Genomic DNA, 12,644 nt, shown 5'->3' with positions numbered 1-12,644 from the left:
ACCAAATCGATGAAGTCAACATTTTTATACTGTCTCCATTCCATCATAGCTATGCCCTTCCCTGCCCCTCACTCTCTCCCAGAAGATACTTGTCATCCATGAGCTCAGGCTCTGACTCAGGTCCCTTATTGGAAAGGGGCTGGTGACAATGCCTATCTCACTGAGTGAAAGCCCAGCACATAAAGCTTCACTTAATACGGCTGTCATCAACAGTCCATATAGTGACGTGTTAGCAGCCTGCCCTTCCTGGATGGGCCCTACCCTTCCCCAGCTTGGTGCAGGCTATGCTGACATGTCCTGTAAGTGGCTCTCTCCTTAGCAGGCTGTGGGAAGGACAATGCTCAGTCCCTAGCTTGTTCTGACACCAGGACCCCTTTTCTGCCTGGCTTCTGACACCCAAGTCTCTGATACCCTAGTTGTCACTCCACATCCAGAGCGACACAATACTGCAGCAGCACAAAGGGATGCAACCTCTAGGTAGCTGTCCTGGGCGGGTGTGTGTGTGTGTGTGTGTGTGTGTGTGTGTGTGTGTGTGTGTGTTGTCAGCCTCCTCTCCTCCAGAGCATATTGTCTCTAGCTCTCTTGCTTTTCCATCGTTCCTATGGGGACCAAGGTGATAGAGACCACTGACACTCTAAGGAAGCATGAGGTGTGATGGAGCCTTCACAGCAGCTGTGTCTTTAAAGTGTTCATAAATAGACACCTTGTGATCCCACACCTGGCCTCCTTTACACCCTAGATAGGACGACGGTTCTGCAGTCAGGAAGCTGCCAAGACTGAAGCCCCAGAAGCCAGTGTGCTTACAGACCACCCCAAAGCCACTACCCTGAAGGTCAAGCCAAGGATACTGAAGCTCCGATCAGTGATGGCCAGATGCCAGAGGTTGATGCGTAGGTCATCCGCCGACATGTATGTCTCACAGTCACTGTTGACTGAGATGGAGTTGATGTGGTAGGTGTGGCCATTGGCAAAGATTCTCCTCGGGCTCACCTCCACCATCAGGTCCATGGGCTTCAGCACAGGCACCTGCAGAGCAGAGGCAGTCTGTCACATGGGCAGGGGAGGGAGAAGTGTCACAGGACATACAATCTTTTTTTCCGAGACAGGGTTTCTCTGTGTAGCCTTGGCTGTTCTGGAACTCTCTGTAGACCAGGCTGGCCTCGAACTCACAGAGATCCTCCTGCTTCTGCCTCTCAAGTGCTGAGATTAAAGGCGTGCACCACAACTGCTTGGCAGGGGACACACAATCTTAACGGGAGGATGCAACACTCATTCAGGAGCAGGGTATAAAATAAGTAATCATAGATTGCAAATGTCCTTCACCTACCCTGCTCAAGCAGCATGCTCTACAAGACTGTTTAACTGTGAGGTTTTCAAAGTTTCCTGGTCAGGAGGTAAACCTGACCCACCTCACATGAACTGAAGTGCTCAGCATGCACATGCACATGCGCGCGCACACACACACACACACACACACACACACACGCGCACACGCGCGCACACACACATACCCCTCATTCTTTATTTTATGTATATGAGCATTCTGACTGCATGTATGCATATGAACTGTGTGTGTGCTTGGTACTCCGGGAGGTCAGAAGAGGGCATCAAACCCTTAGGACTGGAGTTACAGATAGCTGCAAGCTGTTATGTGGGTGCTGGGAGCCAAACCCAGGTCCTCTGCAAGAACAGCAAGTGCTCTTAACCACCGAGCCCCCAGAACTCTTTCTTGCAAGTCCTACACTCTGCTGGAGGATGCAAGTCCTTATGCCTCTTAATTAACTCTTCTGAGTCACCTTCCTGCCCTCACTGCACCTAAGAAGATCTAGCCTGGCTCCCTCCACCCAGGAATAGCCCAGGGCTCAGGGCACACTGAGCTCAACTCAGTAACTACAGGGAAAGTGTGACTATACTCTGGGCCTCAGTTTCTCCTTTCTGTCACGGGCATTTTCTGACTTGCTGTCCCCTCAACTTTAGGTAAAGAGCCCTTCACAGACAGCCTACCACACCATGCCAGTAAGGAGGCATCCAGGGTGTGTGCTGTGTAGTGGATTGAAATGTTTCATCCTGGGGGGAATTCTGAAGACATAGGATGTAAAAGGGAAGTGGAACAACAGGATATGCTAGGACAGCATGTTTGCAAGGTGAAATAACAGAATGGTCTAAGGCAGTGATTCTCAATCTGGGGGGTCGAGACCCCTCTGGGGGTCAAACAGCTCTTTCACAGGAGTTGCATATCAGATATCCTGTAATATTCAAATATTTACATTATGATTCATAACAGTAGCAAAATTACAGTTATGAAGTAGCACCAAAATAATTTTATAGTTGGACGTCACTACAACATCCGGAAGGTTGAGAACTACTGGTCTAAGGGGAGGTGAAACACTTCATCCTTCAGGGAAGCTCCTTTTGGACTGTAGATAAACAACTCAAAACAGCTTCAGGAAGTCCCTGAAACAGACCAGGTTTCACTAAGTCCGTCCCTTTCCAGGAGTGTATAAGCCGTGAAGACTGCAAAGTTACTCTCTAACAAGCTGGCTGCTTGTTAGAGGCTCAGCCATCAGCCTGGAAGAAGCAGAGACCAGGGAACTGACCAGCCAAGATGCCTGGTAGAGATTCAGAACAGTTGAGCCACCTGGAAAGGACATTCCAACCTGTCGAGCTGCCTGCAAGCTGTACAGTGTGCTCCAGGTTTCCAGCTTTTGTGAGCTGTCACCAAGCTGGGGTGGGCTTTGGTGATGTAACTGTTTATCACTCATTTCTGCTCCTCTAAGTAATCCCAATAAAACTCATTGGTTCAGCCAAGCGTTGTGGCATATGCCTTTAATCCCAGCACTCGGGAGGCAGGGGCAGGCAGATCTATGTAAGTTCAAGGCCAGCCTGGTCTACAAAGCGAGTTCCAAGACAGCCAGAGCTATTACACAAAGAAAAACAAAAAACAAACAAAACAAAAACCTCATTGGTTCTCCTTTGTGGGCTTGGTAGTATCTATACTTTGGTCTGCTATTGCCATCTAGGATGAGTAGATGTTCGTTCATTGCCCCAGGAATAATGTCACAACAGTATGACCCTGACCCTGGCTCCAAGAGTCCTAGACATCTCATGACCTGGTAGAACATAAACACCAGACATTCTGTGCAGGACATCACTGTGGACAGGTCTGTCTTTCAGTTTGCTCACCTGCAGTGATGTCACTGTGGACAGGTCTTTCAGCTTCCCCTCCTCATCCTTCAGGTTGTAGCCCTCCGGCCTCTTGTCTCGTTCGGTGATCTTCCATAACTTAATAGTTTTATCTTTAAGAACAGAACGGGGAAGAACAGCCAGGTCAGGAAGAGAACACCTGCTCTAGCCAGAGGGACAGTGACATGTACCCCAGGGGTCACCCCACACCCCTGTTTCCACACAGCCAGGTTCTCCCTCACAATACCTTACATAGACTACCTCTGCATTTGGGGGATCTATCTTTACCCCATCTTTCCTAGTCGATGACAGGGGATGTTGCTAGGTCAAAGGGCACAGTTCCTGCAAGGATCTCTACTGACCTCTACAATGGGTCCGTCCCACTGTTCCTTCCTGAGAAGAGGGTGGCCTATCTGCCCTTCCTAACTTGGTGGTACCTGCCACCCGGAAGCCAGTTCCAAGGACTTCTCTTCTCTGTACTCCTCCCTCGGATGTCACAGGAGGAAGCATAGATGGTCATCTCATGGCTCACCTTGGCTCTGCCATGGGCACTGTTAAAAAACACATCGGCTCTTGCTATGAAGGATCTTTTAGAGGCAATTAAAATTTAAATCCATCAAGCCGATAACCTGCCACCAGGAGATGACGGACATGGTACTAATTGGCTGAAGGCCCTGGCAGAACAGAGGCCTACCTCCCAGGGAAGAAGGGACTCTGTCAGCAGACACCCTTCAGGCTTGAGCTGTGCTGCTCAATCACAGGGGCAAGTTCCTCTCCATCTCCTCCTTTCCCTCTCTCCTCTGTCTGCCCCTCCCCCACAGGTCTGGGTCCCCAGAGAACCCTGATCACCTCAGCAGTCAGAAACAACACTGTAAACATGGGAAAGAGCTAGAGGGAAAACAGGTTTCCGGTGGGGCCTTCAATAGGGACTTCAGTCTTCTGTAAGGACAAGGTGGAATTGGGGTTAGGAGCTGGTCTAGAAATTCTGTAGGCGCTAAGAAGTAGGTGACTCCCATGGCTGGCCTCCCTTCCAGAATGTCAGGAAGTTAATTTTAAAGACATATGTACATGTATGAGCACACACACACACACACACACACACACACACACACACTCTTAGTGTCATCTTTACACGTTCCTAGTCCCATGTGACTATCCATCCACTCCTGCACAGGATAAAGACCCCAGAGTACAGGTGTGCTGAACTGATCCCAACCAGGCCTCCAGAAGGCCAGTTAGAACCTGTCCTCTCGAAGCCTGGCAGAGACACACTATTAGAGTGATGAGTGTTGTGTCAAGGGAGGGGTCAGGCGGAGGTGAGAGGTCAGGGCAGAGTTCACGAGGCAATATCCAGTGGATGGAGAGGGCATGAGGAGGGAAGTCACCATGTGAGAGACTGTGGGGGCAGACAGGTGATAAAGGCTCAGTCATTCTCAGGAAGCCCTTGAGGCCCCTCAGCAGTAGGACTTCCTCAAGGAAGGCACTGGTGACACCGTCTTCCCAGGCTCCCTCAGGCTCACACAGCATTGATTAGTCTCAGAGCACCGGATGGATATCATAGCTCCCCACAACCTCAGGAGGGAGCCGAATGGACCTCTGGGCAGTGTGCATACTGAAGCTAATGAAAGCAAGGCCTCAAGCCCCAGGCCACAGAGCCGGCCTGGACCCAAGCCTGCCTCACCAGACTCCAGGGCCTGACTCACAGGCTGAGGAGGGGAAGGAGGAACAGCAGGGCAAGGGTGGAAATGAGGTGGCTGCCCCAGGCCAGCAGGGGCTGGGAGGCCTAGACCCAGTCTAGGGGTGGCAGGCAGAGCTGGCACATAACGACAGCTTTCTGAGCTCACACAGCATGTCTTGGAGGAGAGGGACAAAGGCCAGGCACCTGTCTGTTCTCCCCACCACTGGGGGCGACCCCAGTCTGGATAATTGTGACTCTGACGAAGAGTTCAGTTGGTATCTTGTGGTCACCGGTTTCTGGCTCTGGTCCCTGGTTTTGGAATATTCAACCTCATCTCTACCTTGGAAATATCCATGACCACCGTGTCTACAATGCGGGGGGGGGGGGGGGAGGGAGAGAGTGAGGTTTGTGATTAGTCAGGGAAAGCTGAGGACAGTGGTCTGATCAACAGTAAAGTCACAGAGAAACCCAGAAGCCGGAGTGAGGTCAGGCCAGCCATCCCCGCCGGGTCTCACCGTTGGTGGACAGCAGCGAGTGTGCGGCGTTCTGCTGCGGGAGCCATTTGATCTTGTTGATTTTCTCCTCTATCTCCAGGCTCTTCAGGTAGTCAAACTCTGGCTCATGGCTCTGGAAGGTGCTGTACACGTCGTACTCACCCTGGCTGTGAGGCGCGTTCTTACTCTGCAGGGAAACCCAGAGGCAGACTGAGCCACAGGAGCAGCTAAAGCTGATGGAGGCAGACATGAGGTGGGGCTGAGTCCACCGTGCACTGGGGGTGCTATCACCACCACCAAAGGAAGATGCCAATGCACGTGTACATGTGTGTGCAGGGGTGTGTGTATGTGTGTGCGCGCACACACGCGTGTGCATGCAGGGATGTGTTTGTATACAAGGGGCATGAAGGTGTGTGTGTGTGTGCAGGTATACACGCATGTGTGTGAGCATGCATACAGAGACAAGGGACAACCTTAGATGTCATCCTCAGAACACTGTCCACCCTCTTTGAGGCAGGGTTTCCCATTGTCCTGGACCTCACCTGGGGATCTGCCTGTCTCTGCTTCCCCAAAACTAGGATCAGAAGACATGTATTTTTATGTGGGTTCTGGGGATCAAACTTAGGCCCTCATGCTTGTAAAGCCAGGGCTCACCCCAAGTATCCATGAAGTGGCCACCATTCACCCAGATGCCAATCAATGCCTAGGCTCTACCTACCTTCATCTGTCAGGCCCTAACCCAGCTTCCCACGGCAGCTCCCATCCCAGTTTGGGCAGCCGAGTTCCTGCTATGAATCCCCTCTTGGTGGAGACACCCCAGATACTGTGTGTTAGACCTGCCATAAACACCCAGGGACCACTTTTCTAGCAGACAAGTCAAGTTTCTATGACAACATGGAATCACAGCTGGGAACAAGCGAAGATGGTCAGCCAAATCCAGCGTCAGGTTTTTCTGTTCATTTTCAAAGTGTCTATTTTTAGGTCGCCGTCTCTGACTTGCGTGAGGACCTGTTTGAAAATCCTTCCACGTGTTTTGCCTCCTCTTCCCATGAGCACTGGTTGTCAGCAGGACCAGAGGGAAGAGACAGTAAAGGGGAAAAGCCAGAACCTCTGAGCACATTTCTCTTTGCAGTGTGCAGAACGATGGCTGACTCTGGTGTGCCCTGGTGGGGCCGTCTGTCTTGTAACACCTGTGTGCATCAGGCTGTCCCTGGCCTGCCCTTGGTGAGCTATTTTAAGCCCTCTACGCTGCGGTTCTTCAGCTGTCAGATGAAGGAGAACAGCAACTCTCTGCCTGGTGGGGTGGCAATGCGGGGCTGCATGAGCTAACATAGCATGGGAGACTGTAGCATGGGCCAGAATGCCTTCAGCTCCTCTCCCTTCCCCCGCTCCCTGGCTTCTCATCCCCAACACATTCAGTGGTGAGAGGCCCCTTGCTGGGGTGGTGTGTGAAGACATAGCCAAGAGCCAGGCAGGTTTCCATGGGGCTTGCTGCTGATTGGCCTGTCTGTAAATGGGTGTGCATCTGTACCCTCAGAGGCCAGCAAGAAGGTGCAAAGGCAGAAACCACATGGAATATGGAATATAGACAGCTCATCCCAATGTCTGCATAAAATAGTTTCTCAGTGAATGGGCAAGGGGTCTCGGACCACACAGTTCTTTCAAGGTTTCAGAAATGGCCTCCTGGGTGGATGGTCTCAGGCTGATCTTGGTGTATTCAGAATTCTGCTGCACAGCAACAGGGGAAGGCAGAAGAGCAGATGGAGACCAACTTGAAGGGTGGAGGAGGCCTGAGCAAAACCGGCCAGGCGGCCAGCAGAGAGGATGGGGTGGGGGTGGGTTTTCCCCCCTCCTCACACAGGTAGGGAAGGTTCTACTGAGGGCTTGTTGGTTTGCCCAGGACTACAGTATTGTCAGTGAACCATCAGCAAGCTCTTGATGAGTCGGGGGCTCTAGATGGGACACCTAGGCAAGGTGGTTCAGAAGTCCTGTTCAGAGTATAGTCTGCACCCTGCCAGACCCACATCCACCTTGACCCTACCCTCACCCCTGCACACTATCTAATCATCTGCCCATCCTCTCCCCACCTCCCTCCTAACCCCCTCCACACATACCTCTGGTTCCCGTTGGAAGATAACCACACGGCCACCCTTGTCACCTGTGGCCAACAGTTCCCCAGTGTGGTTGAACTCGACAGTGGAGATGATGTCAGCTTGAGGAAGCAAGACGGAAGGCATTGTTAGACCACTGCATTATCTCACAGCGACATCAGTACAGTGCTATGCTCTGCAGACCCACCACGGGGGGGGGCGGCATGGAGCAGGTGGGAGCCCAGGAGTACAGAGCATGCTGAGGGTCCCCACCCTCCTGCAGGAGGAGTGTGGCATTCTTCACGACACCCTGTCCCTCACACGGCATTAGGCAGGCATCCCCCTGTGTCAGCAGGTCGCTAGTACAAATCTGACACTTAGGCTGGGCTCCAGGCCCAGAGGACAAGCCTGGGGACAATGTGGGGCCATGCTGAGGGCCTCAGACCAATTGGGCATCAGGGCATATAGGCACCATTCCATGGGGCTGGATGCCATCAGGGCCTTCTATAGGCCAGGCTCTAGAAGGCTGAACTCAGTTTAACACCCAGAGGCCTTCCTCATGGAATCACCCCAGTAACTGGAGTGTCTGACCCGCCTATGTGGGCAGGTATCTGGAGAAAGTCCACAGTGTTCGCTCCAAACTCCAGTCTCAGTACCTGGGGGTGAGGGCAACACCCAGTCTATTCCCCAACCTTCTCAGGCTCTATGAGTCACAGCAAAAATTGGCCTGAACATCCCAGGCAGCCAGCTACAGGCCTAGGGCCATGCACGGGAAAGCTAGCCCCTGACCTGCAGAAGGAAAATTGCTCCTTCTAGAAAAAGCTCCAGAATTCATCGGCCCCAAACCTGAGGCTTCCCTGCCACCAGGCTTTACTGGAACCCCAAAATGATCTTTACTTTTAATTTGAACATATTCCTAATATTGAAAAGGTGAAAGTATCCCTGTAAAAAATGTGATGCCTAGCGAGGCGGTGGTGGTGCACGCTTGTAATCCCAGCACTCGGGAGGCAGAGGCAGGTGGATCTCTGTGAGTTCAAGACCATCCTGGTCTACAAAGCTAGTCCAGGACAGGCTCCAAAGTTACAGAGAAACCCTGTCTCAAAAAACCAAAAAAAGAAAAAAGAAAAAAAAAATGTGTTGCCAGTACATTTTGAAGCACAGAAAGTTCTAGAACATCAACCCATACGCCCAAGCAGCACCTGTTGGCAGGGCAGTGTCTACACCTGTGAATGGGATCCTGGTCATTTTTCACATTCCTGGTCTGGGCTCTGTCAGTGCCAAAATATCTGGCTCCAACTGTGATAACAAGATCCTCTGTAACAGTCCTCCAGGGACCCCAGTAGAGTACTGGCCTCCCTGACTATCCCATCGTCAGACAGCTGCCAGGGAGATGCCTACACTCTTGAACCATGGTCTCTCTCCTCATGCTCCGCCCCTAGCAGTTCCTAAACCTGATTTCCTCCTCTAGGTATTAGCAGTAGCAAATCACCCCTCCCTGTCCCCACAGCCTCAGCTCAGCCTCCATGATACCCAGATCCCAGTGCTATGACCTGTCTGTTGCAGAATGTTTGTTTAACTATGTGTTGCATTTGTTTATGTTGTGGAATATTTGTTTAATGATGTAAAGATGTTGCATTTGTTAAATTATGTAAAGATGTGTTGCTGTTTTACCTTGCCTGACTAAGGCACCTGATGGGTCTAATAAAAAGTTAAATGGCCAATAGTTAGGAGTGTAGCAGGAATCTTAAAAGTTCTTATTAGTAAAATCAAACCTGAGGCCAGTTATTGGGGTGAACGCTGGGAGATCAGAGAAGCAGAACAAGCCACAGCTTCCTCACCTTGACAGATCCTCAGCTGATCCTGTTTCCTTAGACTGGAAGCTTCTGAGTCCTTATCCAAATGAATCTCAGCTGAACTGCTGCTCCAAAGCCTGAAAGCTTAACCAGCTAAAAGCTTCTAGTTTCTGGTCCTCACACCTTATATACCTTTCTGTTTTCTACCATCACTCCCTGAGATTAAAGGCTCACTTTCTAGGATTAAAGGCGTGAGTCACCATGCTTGGCTGTATCCTTAAACACACACAGATCCAGGTAGATCTCTGCCTCTGGAATGCTACCACTGCCTATCCTCTATGTTTAATATTGTGGCTTTTCTGTTCTCTGACCCCAGATATATTTATTAGTGTACACAATATTTCGAGGAACACAATACCACCACACAGGAGGTATAGCTGGGACTTCCTGGGAGGGAGAGTAAGTAGGAGGAGGAATTTAGGCTGGTGGGGGGGGGGGTGTGGAAAAAGAAAAAAAGAAAAAAGAAAAAGAGACAGCAGGGGCCAGCTAGCCAGACACAGAGGAAGCAGGAAAGCAGGACATACAGAATGAAAGGTAAAAAGCCCTGAGGCAAAACACAGATAAATAGAAACAGGTTAAAATAAGGTAAAAGAGCTAGGGAGACAAGTCTAAGCTAAGGCTGAGCATTCATAATTAATAATAAGTCTCTGTCTTTATTTGGGAGCTGGTCCACGGCCCAAAGAAAATGCCAACTACACGTGTCCTTCAAATGAGGGCCAAGGCCCCTCGTAAATGGCCACCTTCCTCACTGTGCCCCACAGGCTGCAGGGAAACAATAGCCAGAGCCCAGCAACACCACGACTGACTCTATGATGTGTCATTTCCCTGCCCAAGGCCTCTAGCAGCCCTGTACTCCACATTCAGAGCAGTCTGTAATTGTGCATACCAGGACCCCAGACTTCCCCTTCCCCTGCACCTGCTCCCTTCTCTGGAACTCACATGCCCCCCACCTGGACAGTAAACCTCCACCTGCCCTGGACTCTGGGCTGGGCTCTGGGATTTGCTTGGACCTGTCTATGGGATGACAGCTAACAAGCTTCAAGCAGGACCAAGAAGAGGCTGACACACTCAGCTCTACCCTGTCACCTCTGCTTCTGCCAACAGAGGGTCCTGCCCAGGCTAGTCCACCAATCCCCACGGGGGCAGGAGCCACAGAGCTGCTGGCCAACCCCAGTCTGGAGCAGGCCACCAACAAGCCCAAACTCAGCTCTCTGCAGATGTGTGACAAATAGTCCACAAGTGATAGACACCCTCTAAGCCAGCCCTATCCTATTCTACATCACCATCATTCCATGCCTGATCCTGAAGTCTCCTCTTCCTGGTTGACGTCAGCACCCAGTCTGGACATTGGGCCTGGGTGTTCTGCTTACATCAGTACAGCACAGTCTAGAGACTTTCTTCTCATCTTGCACATGGGCAGCTTGCTCCGCAAACCAGTGTAGCCACCTTGTTGAACCTTTTATCAACACCTTGACCCCATTCCACAGCAGCCTGTTCCCCCTTCTCCTGGCCTGGGCATGCTGTGTTCCTTGTCTGTGTCTGATGCCTGACTCCATGAGGGCAGAGCTCTGAGATGTCAAAGCCTCAGTGGTGCTTGGGTCTGGTATAGTGTGCGTATCTACTCAATACAAACCTTTTGTTTATCACAAACTTTTCTTATGCCTGTAATCCCAGCACTCGGGAGGCAGAGGCAGGCGGATCTCTGTGAGTTTGAGGCCAGCCTGATCTACAAAGTGAGATCCAGGACAGGCACCAAAACTACATGAAGAAAACCTGTCTCGAAAAACCAAAAAACAAAACACCTTTCTTTGAGGGTGCTGGGACAGGAACCAGGGTACTATAGCTCATCATTGAGCTGTACCCCCAGCTCTAATGTATGCCCTCCAGAGGGAGCCCCTGACACACACTGGGCCTCTGAACTGTAGTAAATACCAGTGGTGGTAGTAACAAATTAGGGCACAGACACAGGATGTAGTGGGACATACCCCTTTACATTTAAATAGAGGGGACCGGGCAAGCGCCTGCTACACACACTAGGTTGTCCTGGCCACTGACTCCATCCCTCCATGCGGCACCTGCCCTGGCCCGGGAACACTCTGGGCTCCCAGATGAAGCAGTGCCTCTTGCTCCTTCACATTCCAACTCCCTAAGGGGGAAAGAGCAGAATATAAAATTGTATATAAAATGTCTTCATTATATAGACCAGTGATCACAGCCTTGTTTTAAATAAGCAAACAAGCTAAGGTGGGGGCTGGAATTTCCCCAGAATGTCAACAAAGCTTTATGCAGGATGGATGAAACGAAATAGATTTCCCTTCCTGCTTCTGCAGATGTTCTGTGATGCAGCTACATTATTTTAATAACTTTATTAGGATGTAATCAATACATCAAAACTGGCACATATAACGTAGACAATTTGATGAGTTTGGGTGTATGCATAACGCTCGTTATTTTTGTGATGGGAAAAATAACGCAATTAAATTAAAATACTGACATAACCTCGCTATCCAGAGCAATTGAGGTCCACCGAGGCCGGGCGGTTACCACAGTAACAGACACTAATGTCTGTGGGCAATTTACAATTTGTATGTCATTTTCATGTCCACTGCTTCCTTGGAGCCTCAAAAGCCCCCCTGGGGGAGAGATTAGTGTGAGTTCCAGTTGGTGATGGGAAGACAGTGGTCCCTCCATAGGCAAAGGCTTGGGAGCTCTCTAAGGACCAGTTAGATGTCGGGGTTAGCATCTTGGCTCAGGCCACTCAGCTGTGTGGCCTTGAGTGGGTAGCAACAACTTCTCTGATCCCTGGCTCCTCATCTGTGCCTAGTCTGTGATGTATGGTCTTTCTGGGCACGGAGGATAGTGAGGCAGTTGGAGTGGGAAGACCAGGGAAGGAGGACCAACCAGGTCTCTGAGGAATATGGGCCAAAAAAGAATCTACCTCATAGAGAGCCACAGCCTTCTGCCATCCCTGCCTCTGGCTTCTAGAAAGCCTAGTGGTGCTCAGAAGTGTAGGTCTATGGCCCAGCCCCTCCAGTCATGTTTTGGATACCAGTGCAGAGCCATCTTTACCCCCAAGATCCTCTTACCCAGGTCAGGGCCCCAACAAGCTCTCCAAACAAGGGCGGCAGGGGAGGTCACACCAACTGTCCCATAGCACAGGTCCCAGGGATTTGCCTGAGGCCAAGCTACCGCAGAGTGCCAAGAGTCACCACCCCCCAAAGCCAAGCTCAGTCACTGGGAAGCTCCTGCAGAGAAAGGTCACCCCTCCTTCATGTCAGGTCCTTGTGCTTAGAGCCTTTCTGTCGGCAGTTTGACCTCTTTATCTTGTCAGTCCACAAAGACTCTG

General features: G+C 50.9%; 1 protein-coding gene across 2 annotated transcripts in view; it reads right to left on the bottom strand.

Moving 5' to 3' along the window:
- The window catches only part of Ppp2r2c (protein phosphatase 2 regulatory subunit Bgamma), a 94,190-nt gene that overhangs the window by 26,873 nt on the left and 54,673 nt on the right, over nucleotides 1–12,644 (bottom strand). For both annotated transcript variants that reach the window (XM_036200810.1, XM_036200809.1), the window contains exons 2-5: nucleotides 7,470–7,567; nucleotides 5,377–5,542; nucleotides 3,184–3,296; nucleotides 849–1,026 (exon numbers count right to left, since the gene is read on the bottom strand). In XM_036200810.1, coding sequence (XP_036056703.1) covers nucleotides 849–1,026; nucleotides 3,184–3,296; nucleotides 5,377–5,542; nucleotides 7,470–7,567 — 555 coding nt within the window. The remainder of the gene's footprint in view (nucleotides 1–848; nucleotides 1,027–3,183; nucleotides 3,297–5,376; nucleotides 5,543–7,469; nucleotides 7,568–12,644) is intronic.

This window comes from Onychomys torridus, chromosome 10 (assembly GCF_903995425.1).
Source record: "Onychomys torridus chromosome 10, mOncTor1.1, whole genome shotgun sequence".
Taxonomy (NCBI): Eukaryota; Metazoa; Chordata; class Mammalia; order Rodentia; family Cricetidae; genus Onychomys; species Onychomys torridus.
Note: the sequence above shows the minus strand (reverse complement) of the source record. Positions and strands in the feature narration are given on the sequence as shown.